At 43.7% G+C, this 16,245-nt stretch overlaps 1 protein-coding gene across 1 annotated transcript; it reads left to right on the top strand.

The window, feature by feature from the left end:
* Positions 1 to 81: 81 nt before the first annotated feature.
* On the top strand, positions 82 to 15,931 carry NUP54 (nucleoporin 54). Its single transcript, XM_065686845.1, has 12 exons — positions 82 to 256; positions 5,860 to 5,943; positions 6,067 to 6,201; positions 6,878 to 7,107; positions 9,849 to 10,036; positions 10,920 to 11,116; positions 12,651 to 12,705; positions 13,258 to 13,351; positions 13,799 to 13,906; positions 14,285 to 14,404; positions 14,776 to 14,886; positions 15,087 to 15,931. The coding sequence occupies exons 1-12, from the start codon at positions 205 to 207 to the stop codon at positions 15,210 to 15,212; spliced, it is 1,500 nt and encodes a 499-aa protein (XP_065542917.1). The 5' UTR covers positions 82 to 204; the 3' UTR covers positions 15,213 to 15,931.
* Positions 15,932 to 16,245: the final 314 nt, after the last annotated feature.

Raw genomic sequence — 16,245 nt, forward strand, 5'->3', positions numbered from 1 at the left:
GAACGGGGAGTGCCCCCCTGCAGCACGCCCCGGTACCTGCCTGCCCCTCCCGTCACACACACGCACGCCCGACGCCACCGCTCGCAGAGATACAACCCGGAAGCGCTTGGCAGCAGCGGCCGGAAGGCGGCGGAAAGGTTTATTTCATGGTTGCGCCGACCGGGGCTCCCCGGATCACACCGCGGCTCCGCCATCCGGCACCTCATGGCCTTCAACTTCGGGGCGACGGCGGGCGCTGGGGCTGCCAACCCCACCGGTGAGCAAAGAGGATCCCGGTCCGGGGAGGGACTGTGGGGCGGCTGCGGCGGGTGTTGTCTCCCTGCGGCGCGGTAGCCGATCCCCAACGGTCCTTGGGGCGCGTGCCCCCTCAGCGGTGGTCGGGCTCGCGGTGCTCTCCTCGGAGCAATCCGTAGCCCCTCAGCGGTGCTGGGACGTGCGGACAACCCTCTTCATACCCATCCGCAGCCCCTCAGCGATGGCGGGGCGGCCGAATACTCACTTCATACCCACCCGCAGTTCCTCAGCGGTGCCGGGGCGCCCGGGCACCCCTGTGATCCCGCTCCGCAGCTCCTCATCGGTGCCGGTGCGCCCGGGTACCCCTATGATCCCCATCCGCAGCTCCTCATCGGTGCCGGTACGCCCGGGCACCCCTGTGATCCCGCTCCGCAGCTCTTCATCGGTGCCGGTGCGCCCAGGCACCCCTATGATCCCCATCCGCAGCTCCTCATCGGTGCCGGTGCGCCCGGGCACCCCTGTGATCCCCATCCGCAGCCCCTCATCGGTGCCGGTGCGCCCGGGCACCCCTGTGATCCCCATCCGCAGCTCCTCATCGGTGCCGGTGCGCCCGGGCACCCCTGTGATCCCCATCCGCAGCTCCTCATCGGTGCCGGTGCGCCCGGGCACCCCTGTGATACCGATCCGTAGCCGCACAGCGGTGCCGGTGCGCCGGGGCGGCCTGTCGTCTCCCCCTCGGGGCAATCCGCAGCCTCTCAGCGGTGGCGGAGACCCCGGTCCCTTGTTTGTCCGGGGCGCGGCGGGCACGGCCGCGGGGAGCTGCTTTCGGCGTGGCTTCGGCGGGGCCGGGCGTAGCCGTTCCTGCTCGTCTGTCCGCGGCAGAGCCGGTGAGATGCGCTTTTCTCCCTGGTTTTCAACCCCGCTGTTTTTCCCCACCCGCCTTCAGTCAAACACGGTTCCTGCCGTACTGGTCGAGTTCCGTTCGGTTTTTATCTCCTTCCCGCTTGAACAGTGGGCCGTGTCAGGGGACGTCCGGGGTCTTCATCCTGCCCAAAGAAGTGTAAGTTCATAGAATCATAGAATAGTTAGGGTTGGAAAGGACCTTAAGATCATCTAGGTCCAACCCCCCTGCCATGGGCAGGGACACCTCACACTAAACCATCCTATACAAGGCTTTGTCCAACCTGGCCTTGAACACTACCGGAGATGGAACATTCACAACCTCGCTGGGCAACCCATTCCAGTGCCTCACCACCCTGACAGTAAAGAATTTCCTCCTTATATCCAATCTAAACTTCCCCTGTTTAAGTTTGAACCTGTTACCCCTTGTCCTGTCACTACAGTCCCTGATGAGGAGTCCCTCCCCAGCGTCCCTATAGGCCCCCTTCAGGTACTGGAAGGCTGCTATGAGGTCTCCACGCAGCCTTCTCTTCTCCAGGCTGAGCAGCCCCAACTTCCTCAGCCTGTCTTCATACGGGAGGTGCTCCAGTCCCCTGATCATCCTCGTGGACCTCCTCTGGACTTGTTCCAGCAGTTCCATGTCCTTTTTATGTTGAGGACACCAGAACTGCACACAATAACTCCAAGTGAGGGCTCACAAGAGCAGAGTGGAGGTCCTAAGAGTAAGTTACTCTTAGGGCACTTGTGCCCTGGTGATTGATGCTCAGTGGTGTCTGGTTAATGCTGCCAGGTCACTTGGATCATCACTTTTGATTGCAGTAGTGTTCCTGTTTGATTGGTGTTGCAGCAGGGAGGAATCAACACGACCATTGTGATCAATAAGCACGATTCGTTTATTGGGCTTCTACCTTCGGTTAATATAACAGTGAATATGCAAATACTAGGCACTTGATTGGTTCTGGCACAAATAAGGTATTGCGTAAGCTCTACACTTTTACAGCTACACCGTGCAGCCCCCCACCATCCTCCTTCTCATGCACTTATCGCTTAGTGTCCTTGGCTGTGATTAGTCATAGCATATTGCTGTTTGCCGGTGTCCTTCAGTTCCTCATTATCTGGTGCTAGTAAGTCTGCACCATTCTACACAGATGTCTTGTTTCAGCTCGTTGATGGGAACATGACCTTTCTCTGTTAGCCACTTCTCCACAGATTGGGATGCTCTTGAAATTTAATTTTCGAGCAATGCAAAAGTGTTTAATTTGCACAATGGAAAAAGCCTTTTTTCCTTTGTTTTGCTGCTGTTAATTGACACTCAGTCTTGGTGAAACATAAGCCAGAATGTGCCTTACTCAAACTTAGTGAAATCTTTGTTGGCTCTTACTCAGAGTAGACACTCTGGATAAGTCCTTTGGAAAGGGCTCATCTTCACTGTAGTTAGCCTGGTCTGTACCATGTGGTCTTTCACTCTGATTTAGGCACAAACTTTCTGGCCTCATCTCCAAGTAAAAGATAATCTTGCGCTGCTTGTACAGGGTTTATGGTGCTCACAGACCAATATTAGAGGGAGTTCTGGGATCACACTTGCCATTGTCTGTCTAATGTGAAGATGTTCCCAGCTCCTCCTAGGAGAGAATTGGGGAGCTGCTGTGTTAGCATTTTTCTTAGAGCTGAAAAAAACGTGGATGCATCAGGTAAGTTATCATCAAGCACTGGAGCTGACAGAGTTTGCAAATACAACTTGAATAACTGTGCCCGGGAGTATTTGAGGTACACGTGGTGCCTTGGGGGCTGGACTTGTAATTTGTGGTTATTCTGCCATTGCTGCTCATGTGTAGGTATGGTATTAGCGTGAAAATAATTTATTCTTGTCTTCCTGATAGCTTATGAAATAATTATGGTACTGTTGGTGCTGCTAGTGCAGGTGCAGCTGTATCGGGCAATCTTAGGTGGTTAAATATTCCTCTTAACAGGAATGTTTAATTGCATGGATATTTTCATGTGTAGCTTTGTAATAAGATAGGAAAAGTGTTGCCTGCTTTGTATACAGTATAGTTGAAAAATAACACGCTGATAGCAGTGGAGTAGGGAGAGTGGGTCAAACAGAAAACTTTTAACTGTCCTTCTTGTGTTCAGTAAATAATGTTTAATGCCAGTTAATATATTACTCTTGTTTTTAACTATGCCTGTCTTGTCTATGGTGATGGAAAAATATTTGAGTTTTTCTTTCCTGAACCTACCTTTTGTTTAGAACTAATGTTACCTTGCTCTTTTTCTGCTTCCCGCTTGTCAGGATTTGGTGGGCTTGAAACTACAAACTCCACTGCCAGTGGGTTTAATTTTGGTGGTTTTGGCTTAACTGCTAATCCCGCAGTGAATTTTAATATTGGGAATTTCGGTGTTTCCACTACCTCAACTCCACCATTCAATTTTGGTAACAGTCTGGCAAGTGCAGGTAGATAATTCATAAATACTTGTTCTGTTATAAATGTTAATAGCAGGGGTCCAAGAATTACATTCTAAACTGAGAATCCATATTTAGTGCTACTCTTCGTATCCAGTGAAGGCTGGAGATAAAAGCTTTGAAAGTGGAATGGGTTTGAGAGCCACAGGCTTGTAGAGGTTTTGCCTATTAAATTCTGAAGAAACAGCTGCTGAGGAAAAATATGAATGTACCAAATACTCAGTCTCTGAAATGGAAATGAATTGTGGTAACATATCAGTCTGACCCAGCCCAAAAATGAGCATCAATTACCTAGCAAAACAGCATCAGTTCTCTGTTCAGACCCAGACAATCATGAGCCATTGCAGAGCTGGTCCCTAACTCCACGTTTCCTGACATGAGATTCTTGGACTACTGCAGTCATGTTTTCCATCTTCCCCCTGTGTCTCCTCATTGGCCCTCCATCAGCTGTCATGAATGCACCACATAGTTTCTGTGGAGAAACAACTTGTATACAATCAGCACAAAATGAACAGCCCTTCCTGTGACCTCTTTTTCCCGAAGGCTGTTCTGAAACGCACTCACTCCAGGCTTTTATTAAGAGATCACCTGCGTGGTGCGTGTACTGAGTGCTGACTGTAAGAACTGTTCCTAGCCCATGTAGAGCTACCAGTTCTAAGGATCAGGTGATACCATTTCAAGTTAAGTCTTTTCCATTTCATATGAAATTACTAACTGTATGGATTTCTAATGCTTTTACTCATGTAGAATTAGCTCATGGGGTCTCGTTGCCACTGCTAGTTGAGGAATTACATTCATTCCAGAGTGCCATTGCTCCCTGTATTAGTGCATCCCTGCAGTGCTCTTACCTGTTTTGTACATGTGAGGGTTTTGTTTTTGTTTGGTATGAACACTATTGGACTGTATTTCTTCATCTGGGTTTGAACTGCTGCAGGAGAGAACTTGGATACTTAATTGTGTTTAGCAGTGCACTCCTAGATCCCTTTTCTGGAAAGGATGACTACATTTACTGTGAGTAAAAGACTACCTAAAAAATTGTGTTATCTGATGGCACTGCTGCCAGGGTTTCTTGCTCGTTGGTAGCTCAAACATCACAAGGAGCAAATTCTCTCCATTTGCATTAAGATGTTTCCTGAATGAGAATAAAACGTGATTTCATGTCAGCTTTGGTCTAAGCTTTTTTTTTTTTTTTTTTTTTTTGATGTCTACAAGAGGATGGCAAGTGTCATAGGTCTAAGAGACTTTTTTTTGTTGTTGACATGTGAGTAAGCAGTAGCAGAATCTTTTTGACAAATCCTTTGTCACAGACTGTTTTCCTTCATTTGAGTATATGTAAAAGCAGCTAGAAATGGAGAGAACTTGGTGTCCTGGGGCTAGTCAGAAGTCCACAGGCTGTACAGTGCATTGGCACCACTGGAGCAAGGAGGTAGTATGGTGGCACTCAGCACCCATGCAACCTCACGTGCTAGGAGGCCATCCACCTCTCCTGGCGCAGACACCCTGTATTGGGGCACCTCCTCTGAGGGGGCAGATGGGAAGAAGGTGCTCTCTTGGGGCTTTCTGGCAGAGTTGGAGCTCAGGCACTCACTTCTCCTTTTAGCCATTGACTGGTTTTCCTGAAAATCTGTGGAAGTCTGATCGCTTTTGTGTCTGTCTTCCTCTGATAGATACTGAACTGCAAAATGAGATTTAACAGTGAGGATAGTAGGGAAACTGGGCTTAAAAAGAAAGACCTTGTAGAATTTTACCTGTGTGTAGAAAGAAATCGTTGCTGTGACAGCATTCCTGTTATGCACACAGCAATTTTGTGCACCCTACCCTTTACCTGATGCATTTCTGGTTTTGCTCTGAAGAGGTTAGGAATGTTTCAGAAGCTCACACAGGTCAGATTGTTTGTTAAACACTGAGCAACCACACTGACCATTTGATGTATTCCTCAGAAGGAATCTAAGTAATACTATTATGAGTTGTCTGTCATTAAGAGAAGCACATCCTGCTGGTAAAGGAGCAGGATGGTAGCTCACTGCTGCTTTTTTACTTGCTTCTGTGGCACACCATTGATGTATTGGATATCTGGTTCATGTTTTCTCCGCTATAAACTCGATACCCATGATCTATGTGAACTACATGCTTGTAAATATAGCACATTGTCTGTCAGCATCTCTTCTCATAACACTCCTTGGTGCCTGCAGTTTTTTGTTGTGTTATGCACAGCTGTTTCTCACAATGTTCCATCTACCTTACTTGTGGTCTTTTTTTGTTAGGTGCTTTTGGAGGATTTGGGACGACTGCCACCACTGCGGGACCAACATTTAGTTTTTCTGCTCCTACCAACACAGGCACCACTGGTAAGATAGTACAAGTCCAAAAGGATTTGCTTTAGAACAAACTGTGGGGCATAAGCCCTTCACAATAATGTTTTGGATTGAGCAGGTATCTTCTTCTCAATAATTATTTGCTTATTTCCCCAGGACTCTTTGGTGCTACCCAGAACAAAGGCTTTGGATTTGGTACTAGTTTTGGCACAGGCACTGGAACTGGCTTAGGCAGTGGGTTGGGAACTGGGCTGGGCTTTGGAGGCTTTGGCACCCAGCAGCAACAGACCAGTAAGTACAGCCTTCTCTTGATTTACCCCTTTCTTGGCAACAAAAGCATAAGGCTGCAGCAGGCATGCAAGTAGTTGAATGGAAGTGTGTTATAAAAGGGGGCTGTTACACTTCTCTTCTGATCAATGGATACTTCTCAGAAACTTGGCTTTTGAAATGCCTGTGATTGCAGCCCTTGAGGAGCTCAAACAAGTGTCTGAGTTTCACCCTTCAGTTTCCAACAGCAAATCTCCCTTTGGTTTGGTGGTGGTTAGGGGTAGTTACAGAATTGGTGCTCGCAATGATAGCATTACTAGAAAGGTGAGGAAGTGGGGTTGAGTTTAGTTTAAATGTGACTTGGATCATGACCAGCTGCAGACTGAGTGCACTGAATTTATAACAGCAAATCTGTCCTTCAGACTGAGGTCTTGAAGGTGCCACATGATGTCTTGTGTTGATATAAATGTCTTATTTAAAGAAAAACTAATCTTCTAACTCAGAGTTCAGAAACTTCTGTTGCTGATGAATATTGAGTATGAAAAGACACTTTTAAAAAACATTATCCAATTTTGATTATTTATTCTGTGCTTCTCAAAATATGAAAGAAGTGATACCAATGGTACACAGATGGTGTGTGTTAACAAATGAGTCTCTTGGTTGATAAAAGAGTTAATTCGTTTTCCTTCATCCTACACAGCATTAGGAAGTGGGTTGTTCAGCCAGCCTGCTCAGACCCCTGCCCAGTCAAACCAGCTGATCAACACAGCAAGTGCCCTCTCAGCTCCAACACTCTTAGGAGATGAGAGAGATGCTATTTTAGCAAAATGGAACCAGCTGCAGGCCTTCTGGGGTACAGGCAAAGGGTACTTCAACAATAACATTGCACCGGTGGAGTTCACACAGGAAAACCCTTTCTGCAGGTTTAAGGTATGAATTGTTCATCTGCCCACAAACAGTTCTGAAGCAATTGCACTACTTGCTGGGTAGTGGAGGGTCTTGTGAACATTACATCAGATATAATTTCTGTTAAGAGTATTCTGAAAGAGTGTTTTTCCAGGTGATGTACACAGTTCTGATGCGTGCTAATGAAAAGATTTGAAGATGCTGGAAATCTGGACATTGTTACAGTACTAGATAACAGGTGCATATGTAGATCGTGAAAATGACATTTTCATGTGATAGTATTCAGATTAGTATGTGTGTAGTTGCAGCAGATCTCTAGGAATTAATTCCAGTAGGTATTTGTTTGGGTTATAGTATTACAGAAACTATTTAAAATAACTTTCTAAATAGCATCCAAAAGAAACTGTAAACAGCTGGAAGAAGAACTTCAGGGTCTTTCTTTGCTTTGTTTACATTAGAAAGACCCTCTATGAACCTGGCCTGTACGTACCATTTTAAGTACACCAGCCTTCAGATTTCTGCTGCCTTTATACTTGCCAGTGCTAAAGCTCACTCTGTGCCCTATGTGATATTGTCAGCTATTCCATGTCCTGCTTCTCATCTGAGCAAAAGACGACTTTCTTGCTAAGCTTCAAGCTTGTCAGTGGATTGGGGTCAGGGATGGTGATATCCTCCTTTCCCAAGCCAGTTCTTTTGAAGTACAAACTTTCTAACCTGAATGTAGGTTAATACCTAATTAAAACTAGTTTCGATTATGCACATCATGACAGTTTTATAAAATCTTTACAGCAACTGAGTGCCTGGGTAACAAATATTTGGCTTCTGCTGCATTATCTTTTTAGGTGTTACCTTGAATATTTTGTTGACATTGTTCCTGAAAGCTTGCTTTCCCGTAAGTTGTGGCGTGAAATAGCTTTATAGCTTTCTGGCCTTTGAAAAATTACAAAGTATTAGTTGTGTGATGCAAAATTTATTATCTTAGAGTTTCATTTACTAGAAGAAGTTTTCCTTTCAGGTTAGACAGTGCCACATACTAGGCTTACTTTTGTCCCTGTGACTTGAGTGTTATTAATACCATTATGAATCTGCATACCTAAAGTTACATACTGAAAAGTTCCATGAATGCCAGCAGTGGCAGATGCCTAAAGAAAATGTTGGAGAAGTTGGTAGCATGGGTATTGGAGCAGAGTGTCATAAGTTAGTTTGGTTTATTGCCTCTGTAAGCATCAGACATCTAATAAGAATGAAGCATTGCCCAAAGGGTTTCACAGGTGTTCAAGGAATGCACTTGGTACCCAGTTCCAGCTCTAGAACAAATGAGAAGCATGCAGGTCTTCACCAAGAAAAGTGTGCTTCTAAGGCATGTGATACAGGCCCTCATTTAAAGGACCACAACAAAGCAGATAATCTGTTACAGTTTGAAAATGCTTAATTGCATAAAGAAATTGTGAAAGATGTGTTTAAGACCAAATGTATGTGTGGTCTTAGTACTGCTTTGCACATGATGAGATTTAATCTTCCATGTACTGGCAAGTTGTTCCCCATGGGGTGGGCCTCTTTCACAGCCATGAAAGTGAAAGGCATGTGTTTAAACTCAAATTCTTGCTTAGCTGTCGTTGTGCTGCACCACAGGATGGCCCAACTGAAGAAGGCTGACTCATAGTGGTAGGGAGTTACCCTCCACTGACAAAGCTCAGGCTCTTGGGCACATCTCCAAATCATTTCTCTCTTCAGCTGAACTTACACAAGGGGAAAGGCGCAAGTCACCCATTCAGACACAGTGTCAGGGCCTTAAAAAGCACTCACTGCCTAATATGTCACCGGTGACAATGAGACAATGACAGTTTATGGGCAAGATGAGACGGAAACAGCTGCTCTGCTTATAATGATTTAACAGTTTAGATCTTTCTTACGTAAGTCACATGGAGTTTACACTGGAGTTGACAGGGGATTTTTGAAATGGGTAAAGCATGATGTTACTTAGAATGGATGGCAGAAAGTGTTCCTGTATTAGATTATGAGGTTGAATTAAACAATTAACCTTACCACAGCTTTATCACAGCAAGGATAAAGATAACATTAAACTTTATAAGCAGTTGTACAAACAGAACTTGGCACTTACACAAAGAAAATTGACTCTCCGAAGTTCTTACTTGATGCATGTCTTATCTAGTAGAAATACACTGTGTCTGTGTTTTGACTTGTACTGCCAAGCAAACTGTCTTGGATCTACAGGAGAAAAGTGCTGAGAAACCCATAAAGATTTATAATTGGCTTATCTTTCAGTTTGGTTATGTCAGTAACTGGTTTTCATTCAAGCATCTGGAAAGGTAATACTGTAAACTATTCTGGAACTCTAGTGATTGTTCTGTATTGAAGCTTGGTCCTCTAGTTCCTTTTGCAACTTGGAAAATGTGTAGATTTGTACCATGTTCCTGGTTGGTATCAGCTGTGAAGTAACACAAATACACTGTTGAGTTGGCCTCTCCCCGTCCATAGCTGCTTTTCTTTTTTTTTTTTTTTTTTTTTTTTTAAATGAAAGTGGATAATTTTTCTAAGTATTTAGACTGTTTCAAAAGCTGGTGGCCTTGTGAGATAACATTTAAAGTGAATAGATTCTATGTTTCTGCATTGCTGAATATGTAGTGACTTAAATTTTCAACCAGTTGTTCTACAGATTGAAGGCTTTAGCCCTTCCCCTTCATGCCACATAGATACGTTTTTGCTAAGTAATACATCCCCAGTTTTTGTTTGTTCGTTTGCAGGCTGTGGGTTACAGTTTAATGCCCAACAACAAAGATGAAGATGGCCTTGTGGTCTTGGTCTTTAACAGAAAAGAAGTAGATATTCGAAGCCAGCAGCAGCAGCTTGTAGAATCACTACACAAAATTCTGGGGGGAAACCAGACACTCACTGTCAACGTAGAAGGTGTTAAAACGATGCCGGATGACCAGTATGTGACCTTGATGCAGCTTTGGCTTTCTATCCAGTATTGCATATTGTAAAGGGACGTGCTTAGTCTGTTTTGGCTCTCTTTCTCCTTGACTTTAGATCTGTTTATCCCGAGTTCAGTTTTGTGTGTCTCATTCCTTGGTGTTGCTTTTTTCTGAAGGTTTTAAGACTATTATCTTTCCTGTGTATGTTACTTGCTTTTGCTGGAGTTCAAAGCTGAGGACCTCAGCTAAGGTCAGGAAATAGGCTTCTTCAGACCCTGCTCAGCAGCAAAAGTTGGAGATAAGGATGCTAACCATGAGGACGAGATAAATGCTTCGTATTTTAGGAGCTGTGAAGTTTTTTTCACTTGGTCATGCATAAGATAGAATGGCATTGGGGTGTATTGTAATAGTGACTTTGCAGTGTTCCATGTCGCAGATGTTTGTTTTGGTGGGAAAGCTGTTCCAAGGCTAGCAGAGTGGTCTCATTCTGCATGTGTTATGTCAGAGAGCTGTCTGCTTGGAGTTGTCTGGGGGCCTCAGGCTACTCTGCCTGAAGTACTTCATTCAGCACACTGACATTTCTGCTTCTTACTTTCACACTGTTCATTCTGTTTCAAAGACCAAAGGTTTTAGGTTATTCTTAATGTAGTAGTAGTATCACCTTATAACATGGTTGTTAAAAAGGGGGCAGAATGTAATTCTGTAGAGTATTGTCAGTTTTTTCTTTCTGCCTTGCTGTGTTAAACCCTGTGTTTACTGGTGTTTTCTATGTCAGTTACCTCGCAGAAGTTAACTGTCGGCTGGGAGAGGTGGTAACTTTGATTTAGGGTTGTTCTTTGTTGTGTTAGTTTCTGTGTACTGCAGACCTCTTTCTGACAGTGTACATGTTGTCTGGCTCAGGACAGAAGTGATAATTTATGTTGTTGAACGCTCACCCAATGGCACCTCGAGGAGAGTACCTGCAACAACCCTCTACGCGCACTTTGAACAACCCAACATCAAGTCATCTCTGCAGCAGCTGGGGGTCAGCTTCTCTATGGCCCGAACAGAGCTTTCCCCAGCACAAGTCAAACAGCTCCTGCAGAATCCTCCTGCTGGTATGTGGTCTGGGGCTGCACAGGGGCACAGCTGGACCTCTGCTGCAGCTTTTTTGGGCCTCTGGGAAAAATGATGGTGTTGGGCAATTGGAAAACACCTTTTAAAACTACAGGAGTTTCCAAGGCACTCTGACATACTCTTGTAATGGGTTTAATGACAGCAGGTTTTGCTGTGCAGTGTAGTCTGCCAATACAGTTATGATTTATCAGTAATATGCCACACACCACTATACTATATGATACAGCCGTCATAAACCCCTTCAACTTGTGCAGTTAAAAAAAAAAAGTTCAATAGCAGAGTAATTGTGTCCTGTATTCACTGCCTAATTTTCAGTGGAGTCGCTTAGCCTATATATGTGGCCAAAGGTAGTACATAGCTTTGTTTTAGAGTAGGCAAGTGCCATTTGTGCCATTTCAGAGGATAATTGTAGCTAATGCTGTGTCTATACAGTATCCCATGTAATACTTGAAGGGAATTCCCTGCAGGGGGTCAGGGGAAGCAGCCTGTGGTTTCCAGCAGCCAGTGTGGAGCATGTTCAGTAAGACCATAGTGTTTAAAAGCACAGCAAAGGTTATATCATCTGGATGGCAAAAATGAACTTGGCCTGTTCCTGCAGGACAGAGACAAGCTGCACTGTTTCCCAGCTGCTGCAGTGCTGGGGAGTAACTGCTCTGTGCACAAGCAAGTTAGCCGTTTAGTGTTGGAGGTGTATCATGAGGCCTGTGTAATGATGGTTGGGCACATGTTGTTAGTCCATGACTGAGAGGGAAGCTGAAGTTGTAGGCTTACAAGCAGTAGGGTGGGCAAGGAGAGGTGTTAGTCCTGAGCTCAGGAGAAGCAGGCACACCCCAAGAGTTTTGGTATAAAGGCAAGAGCTCTTACAAGAAAGTCAGTTGCTTCCCTATCTCTGTTCTGTTTGTTTTTAACTAGCATGCCTACGTACGTGCATTTCATACATGGATCTGATTTGCACTGAGTTTTGGAGAGTAATATCTTGCATCATGATGCTAATGCACATGCACAGTTAAACTGCTTTTTCTTTATGTAATTAGCCAGGGAAGCAGTTAATGACAAAGCAAACAATTCTTCTGTCAACAGATAAAATCCGTAAATAAATCCTGTTAGGAACTATGATAATTCTTACTGGGATTACTTTTCCCACTGGTTTGGTACTTTGATCACTTAATTACTGACTTTTTGGTATTTCATTTTATGCAATAACCAACTTGAAGAAGAAAGATGACCCAGGTGTAGCGTACGGTAGGATCAGCAGGAACTTTTCACCTTGACATATGGATTGTCCCATTTGATTACCTGTGGGTTGTTCCTTTCCTATGCTTTCAAACCAGTAGAAGTGATTGACAGCCTTTTGGACTGAACTTAGTGCCATGATCCGCGACCAAGATTTACTTAGTGAACCTTAATTTGTATAACAGTCATTCAGGTTAGCATAGTTGAGAAGGTTTGTAACAGCTGTAAGATATGATACCTGTTCAGATCTATCCACACTAAAAACTTGTCTGTTTTTTTAAGGTGTTGATCCTATTATATGGGAACAAGCCAAAGTTGACAATCCTGACCCTGACAAGTAAGTCTAATAGTCTGTATCAGTATTACACAAAGGTGAAAAATATACAATATTGTTTAGTACCCTTCAGGTAACTTGTAAGAAACTAATTAGAGAATAACTTCATCAAGTGCTGATCTCTTTTGAAGCAGTGAGGATTACTAGAAGTGCCAGTCTAATCCCTTTACCCGCTTAGGCGCATAAGGTTTGTCAGGATCAAGAGCCTTATTACTTGGATTACTTCCAGTTGTTGTGTCCTCCATTATATGAACTGGTTATTGTGACTTAGTTTTTGCAGCCATTATAGTTTTTTTCTCTTTATTCCTGCAGCTGAAAGTGTTGTACCCTTGTACCCTCCAGTGATTACAGATAGCTCAGGCTGATTTCTTTATGAAACAGGAGCGGGTTGTTAGAAACAGTGAGGACTGTAGAACATAGCAAAACAAGATATGTCTTATTTTGTAATCAACCAAGATGATCTGTAACTTCATAGTAGATTATGTTCATGATTATTAATTCACATCACCTATTTAATATGAAAATGTGTTGTAAGAGATATTTGTATTCTTACAGACTTATTCCTGTGCCATTGGTGGGCTTCAAGGAACTGTTGAGAAGATTGAAGGTCCAAGATCAGATGACCAAACAGCATCAAACTCGATTAGATGTAAGGTTTCTTATCTTATCATGACTGCTTGCTGTTGATGAAAGATGGGCTATTAAAGAGCCTCCCCCTATGCCTATTTTGAAAACTGGAACCATGCGCATGGGGCTGTGACTCTGTTTCTTCATATATTTCTTCATTATATCTTTTGGCCAAAACTGAGCAGTGCAGTTTGGCTTGGGTTTTTTTCAGGTTCAAGTTTCCTGTGTTGTTACAGGCTAATCCAAACCAGCTGAATTAAGTTGCACTGGCATGGACTCTTAATTTGGGTGCCCGGTTTTCTGATACCTTCTGAAAATCAGTTGCATATGAAAATAAATAGAAATCAGAGCCGTAAAAAGCAAAAAGCTTTCTGAAAGCATCTTTGAAACTCCTCATTTCAGATCAGGACTAATGTGTTCTATTATCAGAAACTCCTATGGTTTCTAACTGACTCCACCTCCTCTGCAGATAATATCAGAAGATATCAGTGAGCTGCAGAAAAACCAAACGACAACTATGGCAAAAATTGCCCAGTACAAAAGGAAACTGATGGCACTGTCTCACAGAACATTACAGGTAACATGGATAGTCTAAGAAACTCATTCTGATATACAGTGTAGTGCCAGAAGGCAAACAGAGAGGGCAGGATGACCTGTGCAATTTTGTACATGGATGATGTTGAGAATGAAATTCTGACTTCATCAAATGGTGTTATTTTAGTAACAGCAGAGGTCTCAGGGAAGGCCTCCAATGCACAGCATGTCATACTGCTGTGGGAAGTACACTGTCAGTATTTGGAAGCTGTGGGACTGCCCCAAGGTCACAGAGGAACAGACTAAAGAGAGTAAATCTGATGAGAGACAAGCTGGTGGAAGGACAAAAAGACATGGTTGGGTTAGTGGGGAAAGATGGGTGAAGTCATCTCTAATGAACCTGAAAGACTTCTTTTGGTAGGTGTTAATAAAGCAGGAGATCCAAAGGAAAAGCGGTTATGCCATCCAGGCAGACGAAGAGCAGCTTCGTGTACAGTTAGATACAATTCAATGTGAACTTAACGCACCTACGCAGTTCAAGGTGAGTAGTTAATAGCACTTTGCTAACAACTTTGTTTTTTCCTCACAGAAGAATGCAAGTTTTCCAAACCATGCATGTAGAGTTCTTGTGGAAAGCTTTCAGAAGAAAAGTCTAGCAGTATTGCTGCATTGTAGCGTCATGCTCTTTGCTGCATCACTCATAGGTATTTAAGTACTTTTCAGTTTGGAGAAGTATTGAAGTGGCTTGCCTTTTGCATGTCTTTTCCTCTCCCTCCCCCCTCCCCAAAAAAGAAGTTTAAAATGGAATGAGCAGCAGTGCTTCCAGCCCTGGTGCCTCAAGGAGTGGTACATGCTAGAGCTCTGACAGCTGTGAATGAGTTGGGTTTGGTTTAAGCCTGTCTCTCTTCCCAGGGCAGACTGAATGAGCTCATGTCCCAGATCAGGATGCAAAACCACTTTGGAGCTGTGCGGGCTGAAGAGCGCTATTATGTAGATGCAGACCTCTTAAGGGAAATCAAGCAAGTAGGTATTACTGGGGAGAATCCAGGGATGCTCTTTTAGCTTCGTAACTTAAGCCAGCTACACAGGAACTTGGGAGATCTGTCTAAGAAATTATACCAGGCTTTTCAATCAGCCAAGGCCACCGTACCTTTGAGAAATACTACCTTAAATCTGTTAAGTTGGACTATGCTCATGCTGTTTTTTAAACTACCTATCTGCAGCATCTGAAGCAGCAGCAAGAAGGCCTGAGTCACCTAATTAGCATCATAAAGGACGACTTGGAGGACATCAAACTTATAGAACAGGAACTGAATGAGAGCATTCCCAGAGGAGTCGTCTTCAGTTGATGCAGTGGATGCTGCTGGGCTTACACAGGTGTTACTCAAGTTCATGGTTTACCTTGCAAGGCTAAAAAAAAATTAAAAAAATAAACCACATACATACTTTCTAAAAGCAATGATATTTTGGCTGTTATCTTTAGAATTAGCAAAGCCTCTCCTAAGCTTTTGAACTTGACCTTTGGAAGGTTTATATTTTGTAAAGCTGTATATGCTTCAGTAAAAGAAGGACAACTGAATCTGTTCAGATACTGTTTTACTATAAAACTCTATGTACTGTTGTACATGTTTCCTTTTTTTTACCTTTTTTTTCCCCCCCTTTTTTTACAACAGCATTGTCCTAGAAATGCAGTACTTGTGGAATTGTTCCAACTGTGACTTGATCTGAGGAAAGCTTAGCGCACTTCCATGTGTTTGTCAAAAGAATCAAGTGCCATCCTTATGTAAACAGCCAGTTTAAATCCTTACAGATCCGTATGTTGCTGTATGTACATTGGTCTCTGCAATACCAGTAGCTTAATGGGGTAAGCTGCTGGGGGTTGGTGTTCCCCATTTCTGTCCTTCCTTTGGACTGCAAGGATCTGAGTTATGTTATGTTTTCATCACTTGACCTATGTGAATTATACAAAGCTTTGCTGCCCCTTAAATAACAACACAATCTCTAGATGTTGTCTTCTGCCTTTTTTTAATTGCTGGAGAGTAATAAATTCAGTCTGACTTTGTAATAATGTGTGAATAGTGTTGGATCTTGCTCAGCTCCATCAGCAAAGCAGTGAACCTACTGGCAGCTCCAGGTTAATGCATTCTCTCTCCTCCAGGCACTGCAGGTAACAGGTATCAAACCCAAGGTCACAGAGCTGCTTGGCAGCCTCTATCCCCAACTAAAATACAAGGTCATAGTCCATAGATCCTACCTGAGACCAAGTACTCCAGAGCAGGGGGCTACTACAAGCAGGGGAGAGACAGCTTCCCCACCCAAGTTGCCTTTTATTCCTTATTACAAAAGTCACAGAATAACTGAAACAAAAATACATTATTCTCT

Source organism: Lathamus discolor, chromosome 1 (assembly GCF_037157495.1).
Source record: "Lathamus discolor isolate bLatDis1 chromosome 1, bLatDis1.hap1, whole genome shotgun sequence".
In the NCBI taxonomy this organism is placed as follows: domain Eukaryota; kingdom Metazoa; phylum Chordata; class Aves; order Psittaciformes; family Psittacidae; genus Lathamus; species Lathamus discolor.

Bases quoted from the DNA above. Each gene is read 5' to 3' on its own strand.
- NUP54 (XM_065686845.1), top strand. From the start codon at position 205: ATGGCCTTCAACTTCGGGGCGACGGCGGGCGCTGGGGCTGCCAACCCC. The intron at 13,352-13,798 runs GTAAGGTTTCTT...CCTCCTCTGCAG, and splicing joins AGCATCAAACTCGATTAGAT to ATAATATCAGAAGATATCAG. The intron at 14,887-15,086 runs GTAGGTATTACT...ACCTATCTGCAG, and splicing joins TCTTAAGGGAAATCAAGCAA to CATCTGAAGCAGCAGCAAGA.